Source organism: Peromyscus eremicus, chromosome 5 (assembly GCF_949786415.1).
Source record: "Peromyscus eremicus chromosome 5, PerEre_H2_v1, whole genome shotgun sequence".
In the NCBI taxonomy this organism is placed as follows: Eukaryota; Metazoa; Chordata; class Mammalia; order Rodentia; family Cricetidae; genus Peromyscus; species Peromyscus eremicus.
In genome coordinates this window covers 115,083,022-115,110,881 of record NC_081420.1, presented here as the reverse complement: position 1 = coordinate 115,110,881, position 27,860 = coordinate 115,083,022, and the positions used below count along the sequence as shown (strand labels likewise).

The following is a 27,860-nucleotide window of genomic DNA, read 5'->3' as shown; positions in this document are numbered from 1 at the left end:
GCTTGAGTATGCTCCACTCCTTATACGAAGCCCGAGTGGGGAAGGGCTTCCAGTTTTTGTCACTTGGCTTTTTTCCCTGGCATGTTAATCTTTTTTAAAACCAGATTTATTTTTATTTTATGTGTCTGAGTGTTTTTGCTTGCATATATGTCCATGTACTATGTACATGTCTGGTACCCACAGAGGCCCAAAGAAAGCTCCAGATTCCCTGGAACTGGAGCTAGAGATAGTTATGTGCTACCATGTGGGTGCTGGGAATTGAACCCAAGTCCTTTGCAGCATGCAGCTGTGGGGATTGGAATGCAGGGCGGTCTTTGGCAGGGGCAGAGTGCAGACTGGCTAAGCAAGGAATGGGGAAGATGGGGATCCAGATGGGTGGCAGTGAAGCTTGCTTGCTGACTGGTAGGTGCTGCTTTTGGATGGGTAGGCCATCCTAGGGAGCAGGTAGAAGCCTTAGCCAGGCTCACTAGACTTGAGTCCTTTCTGTCTCCTATTCCAGCTCTGCTCTGGCCTCATGGCTGGTTCTTGGTGAGTCCCCATGGCTCTGGGGCTGGGCCAAATATGATCTATCAGTCACTGCAAATCTCCATGAGGGCAGGGATGGAGGCAGGTATTACATGCCACTGCTCTATACAGTGAAAAGAATCTGTGTGTGATAGCCATGGGAAGGATATGTACTTCCAAATGCATATGTTAAAGTCCTCAGGTGTGACTGTATTTGGAGAGGCACCTCTGAAGAAGTGATTCAAGTTCAATGTGGTCATTAGATAGGGGGATAATCCAATATAACGATGACTTTCTAAGAGGAGGAAATCAAGGTGAAGATACATGGGCCATTGTGACAACACAGGGTAAAAACGGCCATCTTCAAACCAAGGGGAACATCTCTGCCACTCCTGGATCTTGGACTTCTAGAACAAATGTCTGTTGTTCAGCCAGCTGTGGCCCTTTGCTGGGGAACCATGCAAGGGAACTGCATGGACCAACGATCTCTGTGGAGCTTTCTGATGCTGGAAGTGGAGAGGTCTCCTCCAGGGACAAATCCCAGAACTGCCCAGATGAGGAGTTAGCCCAGACAGTACGTTGTGGACATCACTCTATCAATCTGCCTACAGCGAAACCTGCCCTTTCTCCTCTTCCCTTCCTGTCCTATAGCTGTGAGATGAGTGACAAGATTGCCACTGGTAGTGAGGGGGTGGCAGTGGCTCAGAGGGAGCTCAGGAGCTTGAGTAGAGAGAGGAGTGGTGTTTGGACAGGGCCATGGGGTCCAGCAGAGAATAGCCAGGAAGATATCAGATAGGGACAGCAACAGATTGGTGGTGATGGGACTAAGCAAGAAGTAGTCAGAGTGGACCAAGGCAGGCATGAGATGATGCCTGAGACCACAACACTCAGAATTTAAGGAGGGAGGTTAGGAAGTTTGCTTGCTCAAAAAAAGAAAAATAAACCGGGAAGTAGTGGTGCACATCTTTAATCCCAGCACTTGGGAGGCAGAGGCAGGTGGATCTCTGAGGTCTAGGCCAGCCTGGTCTACAGAGTGAATTCCAGGACAGCTAGGGCTTACACAGAGAAACCCTTTCTTGAAAAAACAAGAAAAAAAAATAAACCAAAGGAAGGAAGGAAGGAAGGAAGGAAGAAAAATTTAAAATGTGCAGTGAGGCTGCTTCTCTTTACTGGAGAAGGGAACAGCATGAGAAGCTGGGCTCTGAGAATGGTGCTAGGCTGTACCTGGTGCCACTCCTGACTTCCGGCATGTACAAATAGCTGCAGCTGTACATGAACTAGTACATGTACAAAAATTAGTCTGCACACCAGGTTTTACCAGGACCATCAGGAGATGGGCTCTACCTCGCCACAGCCTCACAGCCTGCTGCTGGCTCTGGTGTGTTTTCCCTATAGCTCAGGAGTCAAGCAGTGTCAGAGCTGAAGCTTCTGGGAATCAAGTCCTTAGCTGAGTTTTGAAGGAGGAACTTCAGATTCTTCAGACTCCATCTCCCTATTTCACCAGTCAGAGAAGCAAGGGTAGGTGTGGGGATGTATGTGTGTGTACAAGCACATGCATGTGTGTGTGTGTGTGTGTGTGTGTGTGTGTGTGTTTAAGCAGGGACAGAAGCAAGAACTCCTGTGCATACAGCACTGCTGCCATCTTGTGGTCACAATGAGACTCTGATCCTGAAGCCAGGCCCACAGACGTCAGAGCAGGACAGCTTTCCAGCTATCAGGGGCTTCATGAAGTGCTGGCTTTGGTAGCAGGGCTAGCATCAGGCCCTGTGGTCAGCCCCCGCTTCACTCCTATTGCTGGGATCTTGGCAAGGGGCATCCAAGGCAGGAGGAGAGACTGGTGCTGCCCTCCAGGTCTCCAGCAGTTGTCCTGAATGGACACATACCTGGAACTGGGCAGCAAAACTGCAGGCTGTGCTGAGGAAGGAGAACAGCAGTGCTCCAAGCCATGTTACTGCCAACTGACCTGAGGTCTGCAGGCAGTACCTGGTTTCCTGCCAGCATCCCCTCTCCTCTGCTGTCTGTGTGGTCTCCAGAGAGAGAGAACCCCTGCAGCCTTGCCCTGTCTTGGTGGAAATCTGGGGATTGATTGGTTGATCCTTGATTCCCACTTAGTGCAGTGGCCCTTTTATCTCAGATCTAATCCTATTGTCCCTTCCCTTCTACAAGTCCCCAGGCAGGAAGTCCCCATATGTATCCCCTGCACTGAATACCATGTCTGCCCTACAACTATCACTCAGACAATATCAAACCCTGGTAATAGACAAGATGGTAGCTGTAGTTATTGGTAGGGCCCTGGGCTTCTGGAGTGGTCTGTGGAAACTTCCTGGGGCTTTCTAGCTTACACAGGAAAGCAGCAGCCTTGGCTTTGATCATCACAAAGTCAGTTTCCCTAAAGGGTTCAGACATGGAGAGAATGAAGGAAGCAGGCAGAGGAGTGGACTGGGGTCTCTGTCCTCCATGACTTGTTAATTAATCAAACAAGGCCCTTCTTATCTACCTGTACCATGGATGCTGTGGGACCAGGCCAGGGGTAAATGGGCTTGGCCTGGATGTGCACTTGGCCCTTCCCCTGCTTGAAGATGGAACAGCCAGGGCCCATGCAGGCTATCCCTAATCTGGTTCCTTTACCCAACTGTCCCTGGAGGGCTGAGCCAGGTCTCAGAGTACAGGTACCAGACCCTATGTGCTGACCACTGTTAGTCTCTGTCCTCTTGAGGGCTGTGTAGAACCAGGCAAGGTCTGGGTGCCTACACCTGATGTGCACAGCCCAGTGCCCAGTGTTGTGTGCCAAGGTGGCCATAAGTTCTAGTCACCAGTATGCAGTGCAGACAGTGCAGAGCACCTGGGTCATGGCTGGCACCAGCATTCTCCCTGTGGCCTGCTGCCCCAACACGCCAACACTGTCCACCAATACTTGGCCCCCTCTCTTGAGCAACATGCCACTGTTGTAGGATGGGCAGAGCATGGGGGTAGTCACATGTGAAGGAACCAAAGAGGCAGATGGCTGTCCTATGCAGAACAAATGGAGGCTGGATTTGTGTGGTGAAACAGGAGTTTCATCTGTGAGTATGGCTGTGTGCACCACCCTGCTGTGCTGTGAGTGTGGATGCCCATCTCTCAGATGGCCTCTAGCTTAAAGCAGGCCCTGCCCACCATGAGGTCAAAATGCTTCCTGCCAGAAGCAGATCACGCTGGCAGGTGGCTTTCTACTTTTATTTGAGGACACAAAAGGCATCTCTCCCTGTACCTGAGGACCAACCAACAGGTAAGCCTCAGGTGGGTGGAGCCCTGCTGGAGGAACAGAGCAAGGATGGGGGAAAGGCAGTGGAGGAACTGGGGGGCTCTGCGTACCCAGAATCCCCGAGGTCTCATCTTGACACCTGGACTGGTGAGGTCTTGCCTCACTGGGTGCAACTTCGTACCTGGATGGTGGGCAGCTCAGCAGGGGCCACCATAGCCCACCCCAACAGCCAGCCAAAGCCTTCATCGGGCCCCGCTCTGCAGGGGCAGGGATGGGCAAGGCTGTGGTAATGTCTCCTCTATACCTAGACTGGTAGTGTGGATTCTGGAGGGCTCCCATGGGCTTCCCTGGGGAAGGAACCAGGGGAATTTCATGGAAGCAGTCTCACACCAGGTCAATCAGGTCACATCAGGTCAGCTTGTCTGGGGCCCCAGGTCTCAGCAAAGTCATAGTGGGTAGCAGGATGGAGGAGGCAGGACCAGTCAGGATCCCAGTAGAGGGCTGACCTGTTCCCCCAGTTCATCCTACTGCCACCCAGGCTCCAGGAGGAGAGAAGGGGTTAACACACCACCCCAAAGCAGCCTTAACACCAAGAGAGGGAGGGGCCCCAGTGGATATGAGAGTGCTAGGCCCTGGGCTGCAGGGTGCCAGACCCTGCATTCATAAGGCAAACAGCATGTCATCATCCTTCTCCTGGGTCTTCCTCCGAGGAGCTGTGCTAGGAGAAGGTCCCGGGGGTCCCTCTGAAGGGCTGGCCAGGTTGGGTAGTCGATCGGCAGCTTTGGCCCGTTCTTCCAGGAATTTGTCAAATTCTAATGGGAAAGAGTAGTCTTGTAGGCTAGAGCTGGGGAGGGACAGGGACAGGACTATCACTTCCAGGGAAGGAGTAGGTAGAAGGGGTGGTCTGTTACCTTCACTGGTGACACCAGAGGGCTCTTCAGCACTGTTGCCCTGAGAATGCAGAGGGAAAGAGATAGAGGTTAGTACTGCTGGGAGCTGTACAGCCTGCCCACTCAGTGGGCAAAGACAGGCCCTTGACCAGGACCAGTGCTGGTGTTGTGCTTAAGCTGACCCTAGTGTCAGGACACAGGCCTTGGTTCACTCCTTCCTGAGCTTCAGGCTCCAGGTGTTCCGGTTTCTCTGAGTCATGACTTTTTTCTCCTTTAAACAAGGAGGCTGGAGGCTTAGTGGTTAAAGAGCTCATACTATTCCCACAGAGGACCAGAGTTCAGTTCCTAGCACATCTATCAGGCAACTCATAACAGTCTTTAACACCAGGTTCAAATGCCCTCTTTTGGCCCCTCTGGGCACTGCACTCACATGAACACACACACACACACACACACACACACACACACACACACACACACACAATTAAAACATAAAATTAGGGCTGGAGAGACAGCTCAGTGTTTAAGAGTACTTTTTGCTATTGCAGAGGACCTGGGTTTTGTTGCCAGTACTGATATGGCAGTTCATGACCAATTGTAACTCTAGTTCCAAGGGATCTGATGCCCTCTCTTTTGACCTGTTCAGGTACCAGGTATGCATGTGATGCACATATAGACATGCAGGTAAAATACTCATACACGTAAAAATTAATAAATCTTAAAAAATTAAATCTTTTTAAAGAAACAGGAAGGATGGCTGGGCATGGTGGCACATGCCTTTAATCTCAGTACTCAGGAGGCAGAGGCAGGAGGATCTCTGTAAGTTCAAGGCCAGCCTGGTCTACACAGCAAGTTCCAGGACAGCCAGTACTACATAGAGAGACCCTGTCTCAAGAACAAAACAACAAAATCAAAACAAAACAAAAAACAAAGGAAGGAAGGAAAAGGAAGGAAGGAAGAAAGAAAAGAAGGAAAGAAAGGAACTGCAGCAGAGGCTAAGCTGGTAGCTGTTGGAAGCTAAGCACAGAATATCAAGCCCAGGTGTGGTGCCCAGTAGCACATTCCTTTCCTCCAGGATCTAGAGACGGGACTGTCTAGCTCCATGGATGGAAGGCTGACACCCACTGGCACTGTTTGAGCTAAAGCTGTGCTCAAGTATGGCTGGAGCTAAGCTATAACCCATTAACCACTTGAACACGGGGGGCATGGGGATGGAATGAGGCTTCTGCCCTAGTTAGTAGGGCCTGAGTCCTGCCTAGTCCTTGGCCTAATTTGGGTAAAAACAAAGTCTTGCTGCTTATGGATGGCAGCCTTTGGAAGGGAAGTGCTCAAGCTGTCACTGGGTCTTTAATGTCCACAGAGGTGGTGGCAGAAGCTGGGGAGAAGCCCTGATGCCAGGCTCAGGACTTCTGTCTTCTGGTCATGCCCCTTTAGAAACGTGGTGGCCAGGAGCTGGGTCCCTTGCAGTTATCAGCCTTTTTTTTTTTTTTTTTTTTTTTTTTTTTTTTTTTAAAAGATTTTATTATGAATACAGTGTTCTGCCTGCATGCCAGAAGAGGGCGCCAGATCTCATTACAGATGGTTGGGAGCCACCATGTGGTTGCTGGGAATTGAACTCAGGACCTCTGGAAGAATAGTCTTATCCTCTTATCCACTGTGCCATCTCTCCAGCCCAGCCTTTTTGATATGAAATGGGGTGATAATGATGCCTCCCTCTGAGTGGCTTTAGGTCTCCAGGGGCTATTGTGGGGACATGGTTTAGTACTCCTCTTGGTCTATAACCAATGCCATCTCCCGAATGATGGCTGACACGTGTAGGGACCTCACACTGGAGGTGTGATCTGGGACAGGGAGGCTATTGCCTGGGGGAGACACTGGGGAAGCAGATGAGGACATTAATACTTATCTCTCTTCACCAGTTATATACCAGGCCCCTCTACAAGACAAATGGATCCCTCCTTGTTAGGCAAAGAGTGAGCCCCAACTTACCACATCTGTGGACAGCCACTGCTCAATGTCCTCCATGATGCGGGCCTGGGTGGCAGGGATCTGGAAGGAAGGTAGCAGTGAGGCAGGGAAGGGCAGTAGTCTGGTTGCCGTGAAGGAAACTGAATGGTCCTTGAAATTCACTCACCCACCCTGACCTGAGTTTCCTCTGCCTCCGGCTGGGGTACACATCCTGGGATTACCTGTTCCAGCTGCCTAGGACCACTCTGTAGTGGTGCCAGGCTGTAGGTGAAGGAACACAGATCCAGAAGAATAAGCAGGGACTGTGCTCTCAGCAGCTGGAGTAGGCAAGGGGCAAATAGGAGCCATTCCCTACATGGAGAGAATGTACATCTGGTCCCGACAACGGGAAGTGTGGGGAGGTGTTCCAGCTGAGGGAGGTTTTATGCCATGGTCCAGGACAAGGAAAACCCTGGTCACCTGTGCTCAGAGCAATGCCAGAGAGGCTCTGTCTCCAGGCACCTTGGTAGATTCAGTTAATGGCAGAAGCAGAAACAGTAGGATCCAAGAGGAAGGAGGGTCTGAGTGTTCCAGAAAGGGCAGGCTGGTGGTCTCAGGGGCAGCTTTCTAGATGGGAACATTTGACTCTGGGCCCAAACACATGGGCTCTCACATGATGGCTCCTAAAAGGAACAGGGGTTGGGGTCTTTTTCTGTTAACAGTTTCTACAGTGGCAATCTGGTTGGAGGTCAGGAGCACACATGGTCTACAATGGTCTTTGGAGTGACTCCTGGCATCTTGCATAATGTTCTTATATTTGTCTTCCTCACCTGACAATACAACCGCCATCCAGAGTGCTGTTAGGAGGAGGTAAGTCCAGCAGAGAGCCTGTACAGAGGAGGGCTGGGAACTCTAAGTTCCTGTTTGGCAACTTTTGGACAGAGGAGAGCTAGAGTTTCTGACCAAACCAGTTTAGGGCCCAAGCTTATCACCTAGTACAGGGAAGAGGCGGGGGATAGCCTTCCAGCAGCAGGTGCTCTTGGCAGGCCAGGCCTGCTCAGCTAACTGCTGTCCCTTGACTGCTGGAGGAAGGAGTGCTTGGATCGGAGCCTTAGCCCTTCTCTCTTGAGGCTGCTCAGGGTCATGCTCCCTGGTACCAATTCTGTGGCCTGGTCCTTGCTCATATGCTTTGTCTGACCATTGATCATTAGGTTCTTTACACTACCACTCTCTCATTTCAGGCAAAGAGCCTCACCAGGGCGGTAGGCAGTAGGGTTGAGTTCAGGGCCAGTGGTGGGCTGGCAGCCTCTTCCACCTAGATGTTCATGTGCACATATGTGACTGTGTGTGTATGTGTGTGTATACACAGGTATGGCAGCAGAGCCAAGGGGATAAAGGAAGCTACCCAGGGTGCCTCACTACGGGAGAACCAGGGTGGTAGGAGCCCAGAGCTTCTAGACTGGGGTAATGTGAAGAGAAAAAACAACAACAACAATGAGAGCTGGAAAGATGGTTCAGTGTGGTTAAGGGCTCTTCCAGGGGTCCTGAGTTCAATTCCCAGCAACCACATGGTGGCTCACAGCCATCTATAATGAGATCTGGTGCCCTCTTCTGGCCTCCAGGGATACATGCAGACAGAACATTATATGCATAATAAATAGATAAATCTTAAAAACAAAAACAACAACAACAATAAACTCCTTGCCATTCCCATGGAATCCCAAAGGGTGGCCTGCAAACTCAAAGCTGAAGAATAGAAGCTATCAGCCAGACTGGTGACTGGCCAAGGTCTTCTGAGGGGCACCCAAGTTACAGAAAAGTTGCTTTGTCCACCGGGTTCATAGTTACCAACAGCAAAGAGAAAGCTTTCTAGGCCCCAGAGCAGGTGGGTGGTGGAGGGGCTCCAGCTCATTATGCACTGACCTCCCTGTCCACTCTACACAGACAGAGTAGGCCCAGCCCACTGCTGCACCCCAGGGAGTGAAGGAGAGAATCTGGCCCTTGGTGCAACAATGAACATCACACAAGTTGTCAGTTCTGCTGAGTCTTGGACAAAGGCACTGCCTACCAGGTCCAGTTTGAACTTTGATCTTGCAATCACATCCAGGTAGTCAGTGAATTATGTGCCTTGCCTCTAGTCAGACTTAAGCCCTTGAGAGTGGGTGCTGGCTTGGTCCTCAAAAATTGCATCCAACAGATGGCTGGCCCAAGTAAAAAGGAGAGAGAGTAAGAATGCTCATGCTTGTCAGTGAGTGGAGCTGTGCTTGTTTCCCACTGTGGCTGCAGCTGTGGAGCCTGGAAACACAATACTGGTTATGCTTTTGGCGACGTATTTCTCCTGGGAAGATGCCTCCATCTCTGGGTGATAGCAAGAGTGGACTGTGCAGTGACTCCCACGAGAGGAACATGAGGATTTAGCATAGGGCCAAAACAGAGCACAGGCTCAACAGTGATGGTTCAAAAGCATGCAGAGGCACTAAGGCCCAGTGCAGATGTGCTCTGTCATACCCAATGGAGGCCCTCGTACTCCATGAAGCCTGCCCCAGTGGGTTTTTTTTTTCCCCCCAAGACAGTGTTTCTCTGTGTTGTTTTGGTGCCTGGCCTGGATCTCGCTCTGTAGACCAGGCTGGCCTTGAACTCACAGAGGTCCGCCTGCCTCTGCCTCCCGAGTGCTGGGATTAAAGGCGTGTGCCACCACCGCCCAGCATGCCCCAGTGTTTTGTGCCTGTTGTGCTCTGACTTGAAATGGACCCCAAGCAAGGAGATAGGAGGCACATGAATGCAGATGGAGAGTTCCTGGGAATCACAAGATCCTGCCCCATTTGAGCAGGATCTCCTAATGGAGCTCTGGTTTCCTTCTCCTGTGTCCAAGGCTTTCAAATGGCTTTTACCTCACCTAAGATAATGCCCATGGTCCTAGCCACCACTTAGACCTCTTCTTCCACTTCTCAGGCCCACTTGGCCTCAGAGTCCATCTGCCACACTCCTCCTCTGTGACCTCCTTGCTCTCCTCTATCTCCTAAGTGGGGTGTGCTGTTTCTAGCTCCCCCACACTCCCGGTGACTTGGCTCACTATAGATTATACTTGAAGATCTTACCACTGAGGAGGGTGGCCACGGAATGCTCAATCTGGGCCTCAACACACAGTCAAGGAATTAATTGGACTTAAAAGAGTGCCTGGGAGCCTGGGCAGTGGTGGTGCACACCTTTAATCCCAGCACTCGGGAGGCAGAGGCAGGCAGATCTCTGTGCGGTCAAAGCCAGCCTGGTCTACAGAGTGAGTTCTAGGACAACCAAGGCTACAACAAACAATAGACAGAGTGCCTGGGAATTCTGACTATTGTTCTAGGGTCTCCATTTTTTTTTTTTTTTAAGATTTATTTATTTATTATGTATACAGCATGTATGACTACAGGCCAGAAGAGGGCACCAGATCTCATTACAGATGGTTGTGAGCCACCATGTGGTTGCTGGGAATTGAACTCAGGACCTCTGGAAGAACAGTCAGTGCTCTTAACCTCTGAGCCATCTCTCTAGCCCTAGGGTCTCCATTTTATTCCCTCTGCCCATGCTGCTATTAGTGACAGTGCTGTTCTCTCACAGGCTTCTCTCAACTACTATTGCTGTTAAAAGTTCCAGGTAAAGAAGATGAAACAGGCCGGGTGGTGGTGGCGGCCCACGCCTTTAATCCCAGCACTCGGGAGGCAGAGCCAGGCAGATCTCTGTGAGTTCGAGGCCAGCCTGGACTACCAAGTGAGTCCCAGGAAAGGCGCAAAGCTACACAGAGAAACCCTGTCTCGAAAAACAAACAAACAAAAAAAAAACAAAAACAAAAAACAAAAAAACAAAAAAAAAAAAAAGAAGATGAAACAGGGCCAGTGGGTTAATTTGCTTGATGACCCAAAGCTGGCAGTTGATGAAGTAGGATGTGAACCCAGGACCACATTGGACACCAGCTCCTGAGGCAGGATTGGGTCTGAATCCTTGCTGGGTAAGTGCCTCCTTGGCTCTCAACTGGGAATAATGACATTAGCCACAAAGGGCCAACTGAAAGACAAATGGGAAAGGGTTGTGCCAAGCCAATGCTGAGCTCCTAGTGGGCCCAGAGTCCCTTCTTTTTGGCAGACTCTGGGTAAAACAGGACCTCTATGCTTACCGCTCCGGTGTTCTGCTGCCGGGCATCCAGGGCCCCAGCCAGGCCATCTGTGGTTTGGGGGGCTTCATATTTGACCCTGAAATACAAAGCAGCAAGGCATCAGATGCTGCCTGACCACACAAGGCCTGAAAGGCAACGTGAGGATTAAGGGGACCAGATAAGCTAGACTTGGGCTGGCCTGGGCAGGAGTGGCTCAGGTCATAGGATGGCCTAACCTGAGGCTCCTTCTCTCCAAGCCCGGGACAGGAAGAAGGGGCTCCATTTTCTGCTACTGAGGATTATGCTCAGATATGTGCCCCATAATGATTTGCATCAATCATGCATGAGAATCTAGGAACAGCACTTGACCAAAGACCAGGAACAAGATCACACATGGCTGTGACCACTCCGGGCCGAAATGAGGGACTAGGAAATAGATTGTGACCCTATGCCCATGGAGAATTTGCATAGGTTCCTTTTTGAGCAGTTCCCATCTGAATTTCATAAATTGTGGTTCTGTTTGAGGGTGCATTTGAATGGAAGAGTCCCTTCTACTGCCAAAATGAGTATGTAAGCTGCTGAGGCCCATCTGACATTGGCTCACCATCAGGAAGGCTCCCTACCTCTCTGATTGGTTACAGCTCTTCTACACATCCCCAAAGGGAGGCCAGGCAGCCAGGCAGGTGGAAGGCTAGGGCTGAGAGGGGTGGGCCTGGCACCTGGCTACTGGAAGATGAAGACAGGGAAGGAGTATGTGGTGTGACTGAAGTACAGGGAGTAAGAGGTCACTCTGGAGTGGGAGGAAGGCTGGGAGGGTAAGAAAACTATCTGGGCAGAAAAGGTTATCCAGGTGACTACATGGGAGGATCTATCATAGCCAGGCAAGAGAACAAAGGAAAAAGGACTTCACAGCTAGGGCCCAGTCCTGTCTCTGTGGGTGCATTCTGTAGCACAGAGGAGGTGGGTGCAAGTGTAGTGAGGGGGACAGGCAACACAAAGGCCTGAGAGGGTGCGGAATGGCTATGCTGGCCAAAGGGAGCTTCAGAGGCACAAATCTGCTAGGAAACGCTTCCCCTGCCCCTGTTGCCCCTATTGCCAACATGAGGAAGAACTTTTGTGTAATCCTCTCAGTGTCTGCTCCCTTTCTCAGACCTGTGCCCAGCGAAGGGCCAGAGCTCAGCCCTTTCACCTTACCTCCAAGCATCTGCACGTGCTGTTCTTAGAACCTGAAATGCTCCCTAAACCTGTCTGGCCTTGAGCCCTCTGAAGAGCTACCTGCCCCACCAGTCAAGCACACCACTACATGAAGACTGCTGCCCGGAAGGGCAGGCTGCATGTGTGCCTTCCCCATGGAGGGATGATGGTGCAACAGCGTATCCCAGCCATGCTGGCAGACCGGTTCAACACGAGGTACTCTCCAGTGTGCCCAGTTGTTTTGTACCCTGGGGCCTATGTGGACAGGCCACACTCCTGAGTGTAGGTCCCACTAGACTCATTAGCTTTCATCTGCATAGCAGCTTCAGCAGCATCCTTAACTCCATGGCGATTGTAAGCTGCTAGTCCCAGAGCCTCTGGGCTTGGGAGTCCAGACTGCTTAGGGTAAAGGCAAACCTGGTTCACGCCTCAGTATGGATCTGCTGGCTGCAGACTGTCAGATTTCACCTGGATCTGCAGTGTGCACAGGGAATTCCCTCTGGCCAGTGCCTCCAAAGATGGAATGGTCACTAAGGAGTCATGTGGGAATACTTAGGAGGCTTCTTTAATCTAGAACTTTTCTTGGTTGTAAGAACCATGGATGCCTACAGCTCAGCCAAGGGGGTCATAAGCAAAGGGATAAGAAAATAGTAGCTAAACTATTTCCTTTGACAAGCACGTGTGGAGCCAGCATGAGATCAGCCAAAGCAGGGAGTGGCATTTGCAAAGTAGCTCCATTATAGGCTCTGACTGATGACAGCACCTCTCTGAAAATGGATAGCTCATACTGAAAGACATACACCAGTGGAGCCAGAGTCTCCTCTGGGGATAGGGGTGGCTATGGGACAGTCCAGACCTGGAAGCCCCTAAGGCTTTGCTAGGGGCCTTCCTTGCCCCTGGGGGCTTGGGACTGGCTGCATATTACATAAGATGGTGGGCCAGCCAGACACAATGTTTTGGACAAATGGCCAAAGGTTCCCAAACTGGTGCTGCCAAATGCTAGCCACTTGTCCCATGGCTTATGGCCAGCCTTGGTTCTGGTTTTGGTCAGATGCTGGCATCCTTTTCCTGCTCATCCCTTTCTGTCTATGGATCACAGTGCTCGCCAGGCCATGCTGGACTGAACTTAGGGACTGTGTGTCTTTTCTCCTGCATGCCCACTTCCAATCCAGATTCAGGGATCCTGAACGATGCTCTCACCAATGGAGAGCCCCCGTTTGCAGGAGAGCAGGATGGAACAGGAAACTTACCCTTTCCGTTGGTCGGCCAGAGAGCTGCCCCGAGTCAGAGCAAACATGTCAAAGTCATCTTCCAGGCGACCCGAGGTCTCCAGAGACTGCAGGCCAGCTCTCACACTGCTGGAGCCAAGGTCTGCAGAGACAGAAAGACCAGGTGAGATATCCACCTGCTCTTTCCATGTCCCATCTGGGTCTAGGGCTATCTGTTGGAAGAGTATTAGGGGTTAGGTGGTGGGAGTTGGACTTCCTTTCTGTTGAGTGTACTCATCTCTAAGGTGGTTGTACAATCACCTTCTCCTGGCTGTGGTGAGGATTAGAGAACAGGAAAAACCGCTGCCTGTGACATAGAACAGCAGTTCTCAACCTGTGGGTTGTGACCCCTCTAGGGGCTGAACACTTTCACAGGGGTCGCATATCAGATATTTATATTATGATTCATAACTGTAGCAAAATTACAATTATAAAGTAGCAATGAAATAATTGTCTGGTTGGGAATCACCACTGCACTAGTGGAAGAGGCTGGTCAGCATGACAGTGATGAGATCCGACTGTTCACAAGTGTAGTATCAGTTATTCAAAGTGGGGCTTGGCTTGGAGCAAGCAGTCAATATTACACCCTAAAGTAACATTACAATCTGAAGCAGGTCTGGTGGTGCAGGTCTGTAATCCCAGCCCCAGGAGAAACTGAGGCTAGCCTGGGTTACAATGAAGCATATTCAAGGACAGTTTGAGGAATCTTGTGAGGCTCTTTCTCAAAATTAAAGGGTTGGAATACAGTTCAGTGGTAGAGTATTTGCTTAGCATACTTCAGGCCTTAGGCTTAATCCCCAGCACTGCACAAAACAAGACAAAACACCAAAGGAAAAAAATAACAACAAAAAGATCAGGGAGATAACTGCTCACATTTATCAAGAGTACAGGGAGGTGCACTCACCTGTAATCTCAGCATTCAGGGGACTGAGGCAGGAAGATGGAGAAAGTTCAAGGCTAACCTAGACGGGCCACTAAACATTTAGCAACAACCTGGGTCAAACTGGGCGGTGGTGGCACACCTTTAATCCCAGCACTTAGGAGGCAGAGGCAGGCGGATCTCTGTGAGTTTGAGGCCAGCCTGGTCTACAGAGCGAGTTCTAGGACAGACAAAGCTACATAGAGAAACCCTGTTTTGAAAAACAAGCAAACAAACAAACAAATGATCAAAAGCCACCAAAATCAAATAAAACCTAAACTATCTACTCTTCTCAAAACAAAACACCAAAAGAAATCAATAAATGAGCTGGGAGTATAGCTCAGAGGCAGAATACTTGTCTAGCATGTGCAAGGCCTTGGATTTTATCCCCCAAGTACCATCAAAACAGAGTGCCTTCTGGCTCAGCCCTGATGGAAGCTTGTTTCTGGCAGTCTCTTGTTCTCCCTCCCACTCTTTCTTCAAGGAGGAACTAATTCCAGAGGCTGAGCAGCAGACTGTCCTGATGCCCCAGGTTGTTCAGGTGGGGGCCTGGGGAGGATATCAGTGCAGAGGTATGGTCAGAGCACAGTGGGATTTATTAGATCCAAGGGGTTCGGAAGCATTGGTGCTCCCAGGGCATTCTCACAAGTTTTTTCTCAAGTGCCCAACCCTGCAGCATGATTTGGCTTGGGATCCCAGCAAAGTGAGACCTGGACCAATGAACTACTGCTGGGGAGTACAGGAAGGCACCCTCAGAACTTTGAGGTTACACATGCATTGTAACATACCCTTGGCTGGAGCCCTCAGCATACTTACTCATTCCTGCCAGTTGGGATGAGAGGTTGCTGGTGGCTGCAGGGTCAGGACCCATGTCAATCAGGTCAGCGGCTGGCTCGGCTTCACTGGAGGCCTGAGATGAAGGGAGATGCCTGGATGATCCTTTCTGGATGCAGTGATTCTGCCTCCAGGCCCTGGCATCTCTGAATGGGAGCTGGGGAGATTCTCCCCCTCCACTTGGGCTCCAGCTTGGCTATACCCCTGGGAGACTGGGAAGGCCCTGAGGTACCAGCTGGTGGTGGCAGAGCCTTATTTCCCTTAAAGGGACAGTGGTATAAGAAGTCAGAAGAAACTTCTCTATGAGCCTAAAAAGCACCAGTTCCCTGTGCAGGGCTTCAGGGAGAGGGTGAGAACTTCCCTCTCATTTCCTATCAATACAGCGCGACCTAGTCCCAGAAGACATGCCTCTTACCTTGGCAGTCTGGCCTGTTCGGAACCGTTCAAACCTACATGACACAAAAGACCCCAGTCAAAAGGTCAAATTGACACAGTCCCCAGAAAACCCCTAGGAGGTTTTGAAATTACAGGTTGCTACCAGGGTGATGAGATATACTCGTCCTCCCTAACACATCCAGTGCATCCTTACTGTGCCCCCATCACCTCCAGCAGAACCCTTCTTTCACTTGAACAACTGGATATGGTTGGATATGATCAGTTATAGGGCCACCCTGTAAGTGTCAGCAAGAAACAATTGACAAGAACACAGAGAAAAGAAAGGGACACTCAGCAAGCAGAGGGGAGTGCTGCTTTGTCAACTGTCTCAGTTATCCACCTACTCTACACTTGGGGAATGTGTGGGTAGCTCTCCAAGGTGGCCCCTTGTCTCTAACCCTGACTACCAAGGGGCTGAGGAGATGGATGGAGAAGACCTTAGTGTGCACTCTGTTGGAGTTGTGGTCTTGTGTAAAGGACATCACTTCTGAATTCATCTTCTGGTCTAATGTTACCTGCCTGCCAGCTCAGGTGATGACTTAGTTGAGAAACGGAGTAGCAGTGGCTGGCACTGGAACAAACTGGTGAATTAGGGGCTTAATGCTAGGGTATTGGGGGTCTACCACACAAGATGGCAAGGAGGAGGTCCTACATTCTACTGGGCTAATGAACAGGAGAAGCTGGCCAGTTGTTGGTCTCAGGGGCCCAGGCCTCTCTCAACTGATTGCAAACCACAGGGCAAGTGGGGAAAGACAGAAAAGAGGCACACAGAGTGGGAGGCAGAGAGATAATAAACCCTGTTTCCAGGCAAGCAGAGAGCTTTGCTGCCTGCTTTCATGACTCCTTACTACCCAGGTGTCTCAGTGATGGGCAGGGAGCTGGAGGCACATGCCCCTGGTAGCCTGCTGGTGCCTGAACAGGGAAAATGACTGTGGACAAGCCAAGGCCAGGCCCAGGGTGGGGGTAGGACTACCGTTCATGGCGCAGAAACACATTGTTGAGGTTGTCATTGACCATGAGAAGCTCCTCGGTCAGCTGCTCATTGGAGATGCGTGGGATGAGCTCCAGGACCCGCTGCTGCATGGCGCGGCAGGTGCGGTTCAGTTCCTGCAGGGAGAAGTGGGACATTGAGGCCACACTACAGGACAAGGCTCTCCCTCATGGATGGTATTTCAGTCTGGGCCTGTCCTGGAGGAAGGTCTTCAAGGCACCACAGAACAGCTTTTGGGGTTCTACAAACCTGTTTTCAAGATCACTTCTGAGGGTGTTACAGAGTAACTACATTCTTTAATTGTGAGATGGGATCTTACTATGTTGCCTAGGCTGGTCTGGAGCTCCTGGCCTCAAGTGATCCATAGCTTCTGGAAGTTTCACACTAACATTTAAAGTATAGGAACTCACCATGTTAATGATTCTGCCAGTTTAATGAGAGTGCATGCAGACTGAAGAGTCACGTTTCTGTCAACATGTTTGCTTCCTTAAAAAAAAACTTCAGACTTTCTGGGCGTGGTGGCACACGCCTTTTATCCCAGCACTTGGGAGGCAGAGGCAGGCAGATCTCTGTGAGTTCGAGGCCAGCCTGGTCTACAAAGCCAGTTCCAGGACAGCCAGGGCTGTTACACAGAAAAACCCTGTCTCGAAAACCGAAACAACAAAAACCAAACAAACCTCAGACTCCTGGACCAGCTAGTCTGGCACATGTGGTGAAGCAGCACAAACAAGAGAGACAGTCTCAGACAGAGTGGAAGAGAGGACCAACTCTCTGCAGCTGTTCTCTGACTTCTATATGCATGCCACGGTATTCACACGTCCTCCCTCTTACACACATCATGCACAAAAAACGCTCACCAAAGGGAAGAACAAAAGAGGGTGATGATAAGACAGGCCTGAGAATGGGGCTGGGGTGTATGAACAAGTCGTGATTTCTGTTGCCCCACATATCCTGATTTGGAGTTTTTGCCTCATTATTCTCATTGACTGACTTTGTTTTTCCTTTTGATAAACTTGTTTTGGGACAATTTTTCAGGTGTATTGCAGAGCTGCAGTGATGGCACCGAGGCCCCATGTGTCTTCACCCAGTTAGACATTGATCCAAATTAAGGCATCAACACCGGCATTGACTAAACTGCGTGTTCATGTTTTATCACTTTTTCTACTAACATCTTTTCTCTGTTTCTGGATCCTACACTGCATTTAGTCATCATGTTACTGACTGGCTTTCAATCACAGTTAAATTTGCTTTGGAAAAAGAAAAATATTAAAAGGCTAGGTGTGAGGCTAGTAACCCTGGCAGTCAGTGGCTGAGGCAGGGGGATGGAGAACACTCAAGACTAGCTTTGGCTGCATAATGAGACCTTGACTCAAAAATAAAGAAAAAGATAAAACCTCCTTTGGTTTATAGACAACTGGAAAGGCTGGTCACTTCTTCCCCCAGTACCTGTCACGTGACCATAGACCCTAGCCACATGCCAGCATACTTTCTCTTGTGGTGATCAAAGATGAGGCTCTGCACCAATCTTTGGCTTCCTGTGGACCTTGTTCCCTACCCACTCCCAAGTCAGGCCTCCTACATTTTTTTCATCTGCTCAGGGTGACTTTCAACATCCCTGGGCTCCCTTCTCTTCCTCCCATGATGAAGCACACCTGAGGATTAGTCTCTGCTTCCTAACGGGCCCCTCCGGACAGCAGAAGAACACAGCTTGAAGCTGCTGCTCCAAGTCACAAATCCCAGCTTTGCTACCTATCAGCCACATGACCCTAGGCATGTTACATGACCTCTCTTTGCCTTAGTTTCCTGATCTGGTGAATGGGTGTGGTCAGGGCTATGAGTGAATGTATATCAAGTACCTACATTGAGCTTGACACATGCAGAGCACCAATCATGTAGGCACTGACTCTGTGTCACCCTGTCAGCTGGCTCCAGCCTTCTGAGTATCTCAGACTGCACATATCCAGATGGACGTGGCCTGGGACAAATAAAACTAACAACAACCCTTCATCAACCCTTTTCTTCATCTAGTTCTCACATTCAAGAGTCCACTCAGCTAAGATAGTCCTAGTGTACCCTCCTCCATCCTCCCATCCTACCAAGTATAAGGATCTCTTAGCAGTCACAGGGACATAAAGACCAGGCTAGTAGGAGGGCGGTGCATGAACAGCACACTGAGCATTCTGCACACACATTTTGTCCCTCCATGCACTCTGGAGACTCCTAAGCTTTGGTGGTTGCTTCCCTGAGTGTCCTCCACAGGAAGAAGGCAGCCTAGCTCCCTTCACTCCAGTACCCCACCCCATATGTGGGACAGGATCAGGTGAATATCACATGACACCTGGGAGCAAAATCCAGCATTTCCCACTTGCCTCAGCTCCCCAAGATCAGATGCTCACTCCTCTCAAAGCTCACACCTCTCTGTCCCTCTGCTTGCTCCCTCAAACACTGTGAAAGGTGGAAATCAGCCCTTCCAGCTTTTCGCAGTGCTGTTCATGCTATCAGTACTGGGTGTAGGACTACGTTTCACATGTACTATCTCATTTAATTATCATCTCCCACTTGTATCAAAGCAGCCATACAGATGGAGAAAATGGGGGTCTATTTTGTTCAAGCTGGAAAGCAGCAGAATTAAGATCTGAATTCCCATCTGATGCAAATCCAAGGTTCCTCTCTGTAATATTTTCTGTTGCCTCAGGGCTCCCAGCAAAACTAAAAGATTGCAGTGTGGGCAGGGAAGAAGCGGGTATAGATGCACACAGGGGCACCTGGGTGGGGGCTGAACCTGTAGGCAGGCTGTTTGCTCACCTGTAGTAGTTCTAGGTCTGCAGGCTCTATCTGGGTGGGTACCAACTCTGTCAGCATCTCCGACATCACTCGCACGTTTCCACTCACCATCTCCAGCTCACTACGCAGCTTCCCAATCTGAAATGCAGCATAATAAGGGGAGAGAAGCCAGAATCTAGAGCCCGTGCTGCTCGAACAGACGTGTAGCCCAAGAACTGCCCCACCAACACTTTCTCTGCAGTTTCTCTCCTGACTTCTGGGGACGGTCTGCACTCAAGAGCCTGCAGAGGGTGCATCCCACCACACAGCCCCCTCAGAGGGGTGCTACCAACCGCTGCCATCTCCAAACCAGGAGCCAGGTGCAGGGAGGAGGTTGGAAGAAGTGTGACAATCGGAGAGGAATAAGCCAGTGAGTGTGGTTGGAAGAGTGCCAGCATCTCTTGGGGCCAAGATGGCAATTAATGAGGCTCTAGGGAGTGGCAGTTCTCCCAAGGGAGTGGGAAAGTTGTAGGCCCCTTATGTCTGGGAAGACAGAGTGGGCTCTATGTCTTTCCCTCCATTAAGAGAACTGGGGTTCTTTCTTGTCTCTGGTCCATGTTTGGGCCCAGGCTCATCCAAAAAAATGTTCCAGGCCTGCTATCCACTTGAACATGAAACTCAGATCCAGTACTTGTACCAGTAGTCAAGGTTCCAGGCCTGGGGACACATAACAATAAAGGTGGTCAGTGTCCTCAAACAGATTAAATTGTGAGGAGCACTGTGTAGTATCTTTTGTGAACCCCAAGGGACTTTATATGCTCATGACACTGTGTCCACTTTGAATGCTGAGAATCATATGAAGGCTCCCCCAAATGTATGTGGATCAAGACTCCCTTATAACGGGATAGCTCATGAGTCTAGTGGCTAGAAGAGTACATTTTAGGAAATACTGGTATATTCTAAATTGTGTGACTGAGTGACAATTAATTTCATGATTATGACAGCAGCTACCATTTACTGACTAGTTAATAAGTGCCAAGCACTGAACACATACCATCACAAGTAGGCTCAGCCACCTTTAAAGAGCTTGAGGATGAAGAAACAGGCATGCAGAGACAAGTACTATATCCACTGAAGTTGACCAACAGCATACCCCACAGTGCCAGGCAGGATGACTTGTTTAATAACTTTCTCGGTGTGAGTGGACAAGCTGTTCATCACCAATTTGCCACATCCAAACCCAAAGGGACCTAACCACAAAGGAGCCTAGGAGTTACATCACTACACTACAACATCTTAACATGCCCCAAGAGGGAAAAGGGGCTATGAAATCAAACAAAAATATTCAGTTTTGTTTAGCAAGAATCTTCTAAGAGCACTAAAGTAATCAATCAGTCTTAATACACAGACATTAGGAAAACTAGTTAAAACCAGAAGCAAGGCAGATAATTGCTTTGGATAGGAGGGTAGTTTTACAGTTTTGTCAGCTTTAATTACTTGCTTAGCATGCCAACCTTCTCTAGTCATGTTTGCTGTGGTGCTTGGTTTCATAACTTGCTATAAGATATCATGGACGTTTCTCTTTGTGGGGCTGAGACTGTGCACTGCATACAAGTGGTCAGGAGACAGTTCTTTGGAATGAAGCTTTTCTCATCTGCATCATGTTTGTGAATCTTTACCTCCAGCACACTCAGCAGCTAAGTGAAGTATGCTTCACTGATGATGGGCTAAGGTCTGTGAAGGCCTCAAGTCAGCCCAGTACCACATCTCAAGTGACCGATGATCTAGATTATAGCCACCTGGTCTGGGGCAGGTAACTCTCTAGAGCTAGCCCCAGGCTAGGGAAACTTCCCCAGAATCTTATGCTAGGCCTCCAAGCTTCTTCATGAGGCATGTGGGAGGCCTCAGTGTAGTACACATGTACTTTCTCATTTTGTGCATCTCTTTCTCCTGTCTTCTCTTCTCTCTTTCTCTCTCTTACTCCTTCCCTCTCTCCCTCCCTTCCTCTCTTCCTTCTACTCTCCCACCTTCTCTTTCTGAGACAGGGTTTTACTATGAAGCCATGAACTCACACAGATCCATCTACCTCTATCTCCCAAGTGCTGGGATTGAAGGTGTGTCACCAACCCCAGCAAGCACATAGATCCTTTAAGGTGTCCTCAACCAGAATCTCAATTCAGATGAAATTCTATGTGAGCCTATTACCACAAGTGGAGTGGCCCAAGTGAAAGGGACTGCTTACCTGCTGGCCATTTCCTCTCCGTGGTGCTGCACAGTGGGCTCCATGGAAGGAAGAGTTTGGAAAATGACAGAGGTACTGGACTGCATTCTAGTACAGACAGGTTGGAACTGGAATCTCGGCTGATTCCGATGAGCCATGTGATTTTGAGGGGATTTTTTATTTTATTTATTTATTTATTTATTTATTAGAGATTTATTTATTTATTATATACACAGAAGAGGGCACCAGATCTCATTACAGATGGTTGTGAGCCACCATGTGGGTGCTGGGAATTGAACTCAGGACCTCTGGAAGAGCAGTCGGTGCTCCTAACCTCTGAGCCATTTCCCCAGCCCCTGAGTGAATGGATTTATCTATCTAAATCTTATCCTGAACACAGGAAGAATAGTATACATCTGTAGGCTTCTGGGAGGACAAAGGAATTTCCAGTGCTAAGGGCCATATCCACTGCCTCCCTGGACCTTGTCTGTGTACCTGCTCAGGAGTTGGCATGATGGTGATATCCACTGCCTCCCTGGACCTTGTCTGTGTACCTGCTCAGGAGTTGGTGTGATGGTGATATCCACTGCCTCCCTGGACCTTGTCTGTGTACCTGCTCAGGAGTTGGCATGATGGTGATATCCACTGCCTCCCTGGACCTTGTCTGTGTACCTGCTCAGGAGTTGGCATGATGGGTGAGTCACCGGGGAGAACAGCTGGAGTGGGCAGAGGGGTGGTATGCTGGCTCAGGTCTCCTCGCTGACTGGTGTCAGAGCCTACAGAGTTCTGTCCGGATGGTGTCTCTGAGTTAAACACAGTCTAGGGGACAAAAGACAGGGTAAGTGAGGCCCTCCTGGAAGGGCACTATAGGTCCCTCAGGATAACTCCTGCCCCACTCAAAGTTCTCCTCACCCTCTGGGGTGTGTGGATGGGTGACAGCATGTCCAGGTCAGTCATGGGGAACTCCAGGCCCTTCCTTCGCAGGTCCTCGTAGACAGCAACAACACCTGTCAAATCAGGCGAGCTGCGGAACGCGTCAGCCCAGGACTGAGAGGGGACAAGGGGACATGGCCGGTAACTACTGCTCACCTTCTTTTCTGTGAGCCTTCCCCACCCTGGCACCTAGGCAGAGGACAAAAATGCTTCCCTCCTTGTCCTTCTGCACCAGGATCAGTAGACAGTGATAAGTCCTGCTGCACACAGAAGCAGTCTACTAGCAGACAGAGGAACAACAGCCCTGGCACTCCCCAACCCCTTGAGGTCACTAAGCCACCCCACCCTGTCAAAGAGAAGAGCGCACCTGGATGAGGTTCAACACCTTGTCATGCACGATGGTGGGTGGATTGTTCTTTGGCAGGATGGTCCTCACCAGCACACTCTCTACAAAGTCCTGGCTGGCCACCAGTACATGGAAGCGGTGCCCGCAGTTCTTAACACATGTTTCCAAGACCTGTAGGTCAAGGTGCCAAGAGAGTACTCTATCAGAGGAGAGGAAATGGGCTGCCACTCCAGTGAGGCTCCTCTTCTACCCCAGAGGGAAGCTGAGCAGAGGAGAGGAGGCTTCCAGAAGGGATCTTCTAGGGCATGGGGATGGGAGCAGTGCTAGATCTGGGGACTTGCCTCCTCTTGCACTGGGACATACAGAATGATGTGACAGACAGGACTCCCTTTCTGCTAGACCAGGGCCTGTTATAATATAACCCTACTTTTTAGATCACATGATCTAGAGCAGTGTTTTTCAATTTCCTAATGCTGCTACCACCATTGAATACAATTCCTCATGTTGTGGTGACTCTCAACTATAAAAATTTTTTTGTTGCTACTCCATAACTGTAATTTTGCTGTTTTATGAATTGTATTGTAAATATCTGATACTCGGGATATCTGATATGTGACCCCTGTGAAAGGTTCATTCACTCCCAAGGAGCCATGAGTCACAGGTTGAGAAACACTGGCCTAGAGTGTCAGATGTCCTCCAAGAGGAATCGGAGACAACTTGAGCTTCCCCTATTGGTAGGTAACATTATGACTCAAGGACCAAGCACCAACCTTCTCTCCCCATGACCTAGCAGGAGCTGCCTATGCTTTGCAGGGATCAGGACCATCTGGATCTAAGCACCACATGGTAGAGGCATGGACAGGGTGTTCTCCCACCTACTACCCAGCCAGGCTGTCCTAAAGACAGGATGGATGCCTGGTGCTTGGCCCATGTTGGCCTGGCTCAGTACTGTGGCCAATGCTGTTTTTAGATACTGGCATTTGCTTTATGTTCATTTTTCAGAGTGCAGTTTTAGAGGGAAGTGGCCCCAGTATGTCTACTCCCCTAACTAAGGTTAGGAACTCCTTGCCAGCTCCCTTGCTTTGTCATCTACTTCCACCAGCAGCATGGATGGGAAAACAATTTCCCCATGGTGCTTTTCTTCCTAGTCCTCAGAGGAGAAATTCAAGCATGGATGGGAGTCCCACTGGACCTAACTAAGGAGAAGCAACTTTCAGCAGACCATGGTCTAGCCATGGGAGCAATCACGGAGGGATGACAGACAGACTCACCGTGAGGGCCAACATGACCTCATGGAAATTCTTATTCCCCAAAATTCGCTTCTTTACTGCTCGGAACGCATCTTTGGGGCTGGTAAAAAGGACAAAAAGAATGATGGGCTCAGGCATAGAATCCTCTTCCCTAACACAGAAGGCTAAGGGCCCAACTTCAGGAGGCTCTGCAAAGCTGGAAGGCTGGGTAGGATCTTCCCTCCTCCCTGTGCCTGACCTGTGTGCCAGGTTCTGATCACACCAGGATACTGCTGCCACCACGGCCTTCTCAGTCCAAGCACTAGGTAGATAGACCCTGGGCCTCCCATCACAGACTCATGTTGGGCAAGGTGTGAGTGCTTGTCAAAAATACAGAATCCCAGGCCTTCCTTAGTTGACAGTATCAGAATCCAACAAGTAGGGCAGTTCCAGAATTTGCTACTTCTCATGTATCCCACAGCTCCCAGGGCCTTCTGGGTATTGATGCTAAGAACAAATGAACTACAGGCAGAGTGTTCTAATGCCACATTTTAGACAGTTCCACTATCCATCTTCCAGTCAAGTCTAACCAAGCACCTGTGTGTACGTGTATATGTGTGTATGTGTACATGTGTGCACATACACTACTTCTAAGGATTCTGGGATAACTGAAGGAAGAAGTAGTCTTGAAGGAGAATGGAGTAGGTCTAAAAGACACTCAAGGAGGTAGCCAACCATAAAGGATGGGGAGGACAAGTTGGAGGACAGCCAGAGAGAGTGGGTTTAGGTGCAGGGAGAGCTTGGTGGGGAGAAGCTGCTTTGGAAGGACAGAGAGGAGACAACAGTGTAGAGGAGATGGAGGGCCAGGAGCCTGGATGTGCCTACATACAGCAGGTGGCCACAGAGAGCCTGGGGTCACCTCTCCTCTCTGTCCCACCTGCTGACTAACCCTTTCCTAGCACTGCCAGAGCTGCTCTGCCCTGAAGGCTTTTGTTGGACCCTGCCTGTGCTCCAAACCCAAGGGAAGGCCTAATGATCCGTGAAACTTCCAAGGGGCTTTCCCCTCCAGTGCGTCCTGTCTGGAAACACTAACCTATCCAGGCAGAGAAGACAGCTCCTAGAGAGCAAGCCGACAGTATCCTTTAAACACTGACTTTCAGCAGAGTGGGCCCACTGCAGGTGCCCAGGCAGAGAGGCTTTGAAGTTTATTCTGACTCTGCTTGTCTTGTCAGTGCTGACCTTTAAGGGCCACATTGGGGCAGTATGGAATCCTGGGTAAGATCCTTAGCAGAAGTAAAGGCAGAGGCCTCCAGGATGGGATCCCACATGGAGGCAAAGCTGTGCAGGTGGTCAGTGTTACAGTGGAGAGGCCAGGGCAGGTATAGGAGCCTGTCCAGAAGGGTGAGAACAACCTGTACTGAGAACCTCGGACAGCTCCCTGACTTTCCCTGGCCAGTTCCACGGGCAGCTGGCTTCAGTCCTTGATGTCAGCACTGCTATATTGTTTGGATCCTGAGTGTCCCCCAAAGACCCACATGTTTAAAAAATGCTTTCATCCTCACAGCAGCACTGCTGAGACACTACAGAAACTTTGAGGTGGGGCCTAGGCTAGGGGCAGTGCTTGTCTAGCATGTGCAAGGCATGTGTAAGGCCCTGGGTTCCATCCCAAGTGTGGTACATAAATGGGGGGTGGGGAAGCTAGAACCTGCTGAGTGGTCTTTTTATCATCAGATATGTGACTTTAAAGGACACCATGGAACCCTGGTCCCTGTCACTCTTCTTTTGTTTCCTGGCCATGAGTAGTTGTAGCTCATCACACACTTCTCATGATGTGCAACATCAAGACTGTGAGGCAAAATAAAAACTTCTGCTTCAGCTCCATAGTGAATTTGAGGCCAGTGAGATTCTGTCTCAAAAACAAACAAACAAAAACCAAACCAAATCAAGACTGAGATAAACATTTTTGCTTTATAAGCGAATCATCTCAAGAACATTGTTATAGTTATGAAAAGCTGACTGACACAGTTGCTGACCTGTGGACCATTTTAGTGCTTGAAAGTTACTTACTCCTACTTATGGAGTAGCCTGGAGAAAAGGGAACAGCACTGGTAGTGGACCAGTGCACAATGACACAGATAAAGGGTATGGCAATGGTATGAATCCACCAAAGACACGGAAGTTTAAATAAGATTGGTGAGGCTAAGAGTCATGCCTGTCCTTGCCGACTGCTGGCTCCTCGATGCTTGTGCAGTGTCTGGAACATTTAAAGTGCTCAAATGAACAGCTACACAGCCAATAAACTCTGAACACAGTGCATCCCAAGTTCACCACGGAGACAGGAACACTGTCTGCAAAAATACTGCAGTGACTTACGGCACACCATCCATAAAGCTGCCAGGCCTTTCCAGAGGCTCAGTAAGCATGTCTGCCTGTCTTCTTTCCTGGTGGTACTGACATCTGTCCAGTTGCATCCCACCCTCACTACGAATCTAGATGTAGATGTGTGAGTCACACAGCACAACGGAGGTCTCCCCCCAGTTTTCCCTGCACTCCGTGCCTCCTGCCCCTTTGCTTCAGTCTGCACTTGACTGGGAGGATGTCCTCATCTGGCTGCACTCCCTGCCTGCCACGACTAACCACCCTGCACCTCACCCTACTTTCTGCTCCACTCAAGGACTTAGGCTAGAGTTTTGGCAGGATTTAACAGATCTCTGCCTTTGAGGAAGAAGTCCTGGCGAGGTAATGCAACTTGTCCATGGTCCCATCACACAGTTGGCCTGCATGCATTAGGCAGAGGAAGACAGGACTCCAATACCTCTCGCATACCATGTGCTTTGACTGGGCTCAGCATTCTGAGCAAACGCCAGGGCCCCATACCTGGTTGCCTGAAGGCACCCACTCTGATCTACAGCTCTGCTCTGCTTCACTGACTGCCCTCTGTGAACTCCCTGGTGGCCCTGCTGGTTACTAATCTTAGGGAAGAGAAAGTATGTTCTTGCTCTTTGAGAAAATCTGGCTGTCCTAGGACTCCAGCTCTCAGCATGCAGAAAGGCACTGTGAATCTTCAGCTGGCTTTGTTTGTTCCAGGGAGGTGATGCACCAAGGCAGGGGCTCAAGATCTGTGTGCCATCTGGGCTGCTGTTCAAAGACACTGTGTGTATCACAGCACCTAGGGGCCAGTTGGCCACACACTGTACCTTTGTTTTTTTGTTTTTTCGAGACAAGGTTTCTCTATGTGGCCCTGGTCATCCTGGAATTCGTTCTGTTGACCTGGCTGGCCTTGAACTCAAGAGATTTGTCTGCTTCTGCCTCCCAAGTGCTGGGATTAAAATCGTGGGTCACCACTACCTGGCTCACACTGTGTCTTTGAACTTCACATTTCTGAGCTTTTCATCCACCTGATGGAGGCAGTAGACTGGATTATGGTCTAAAGATGTTTAAAATGCCATGCTGTTGTTTAGCATGGGAGCAGGATACTGCACAGCAGGGTTAGACTTTGTGACCACAACAGTGGAGGGCTAGGGAGGATCATCTGGTGGGACATAGGTATGAATCAGTGCTGTTGTGTACTGTTATAGTTGGCTGTCACAGCCTGTACCACCTCCCATACCCCTCCCCTTCAGGGCCCTTACCCTTCCTCGGTCTCGTTGATGATGTCACAGATCTCCATGTTGAGGGCCCAGTCCTCGCTCTGCAGGGAGCCATCTGTAGCTTTCTCTGTGAAGAAACTGTGAGTCACAAAGGTATGGGGAGTCCTATATGGGCAGACCCAAAATAGTGGAGAAGGGAACAGACAAGACAGAAGATCATGTCTGCCTTCTGGGCACCCAGGTTTATATGCTGTCCTACTTGTCATTGGATTGTACCAGCCATATGAGGCCAGAAGTGTCCTTCCTTGTTCATGGATAAGAAAACTGTGGCTCAAAGAGTCATAAGTGGATAAAGGGGCCAAGAACTGAGGCAGGCCTGGCCTCAGAGGGCTTGTTTGTAACAGGCTAGCAGAGATCATG

At 49.9% G+C, this 27,860-nt stretch overlaps 1 protein-coding gene across 1 annotated transcript; it reads right to left on the bottom strand.

Moving 5' to 3' along the window:
- Window positions 1-3,703: 3,703 nt before the first annotated feature.
- Tom1 (target of myb1 membrane trafficking protein) lies at window positions 3,704-27,573 on the bottom strand. The gene is made up of 14 exons (XM_059264264.1): window positions 27,483-27,573; window positions 23,893-23,971; window positions 22,643-22,792; window positions 22,255-22,389; window positions 22,015-22,161; window positions 19,164-19,280; window positions 16,341-16,474; window positions 15,348-15,381; window positions 14,915-15,008; window positions 13,162-13,282; window positions 10,739-10,814; window positions 6,625-6,684; window positions 4,657-4,696; window positions 3,704-4,557 (listed from the first exon to the last, which is right to left on the bottom strand). Exons 1-14 carry the CDS (start codon window positions 27,518-27,520, stop codon window positions 4,406-4,408), a joined length of 1,377 nt encoding a protein of 458 aa, XP_059120247.1. The 5' UTR covers window positions 27,521-27,573; the 3' UTR covers window positions 3,704-4,405.
- Between the last annotated feature and the right edge of the window lie 287 nt (window positions 27,574-27,860).

Bases quoted from the DNA above. Each gene is read 5' to 3' on its own strand.
- Tom1 (XM_059264264.1), bottom strand. From the start codon at position 27,520: ATGGAGATCTGTGACATCATCAACGAGACCGAGGAAGG. The intron at 23,972-27,482 runs GTAAGGGCCCTG...CCTTTTTACCAG, and splicing joins ATCAACGAGACCGAGGAAGG to CCCCAAAGATGCGTTCCGAG. The intron at 15,009-15,347 runs GTAAGAGGCATG...CCTTCATCTCAG, and splicing joins GAACAGGCCAGACTGCCAAG to GCCTCCAGTGAAGCCGAGCC.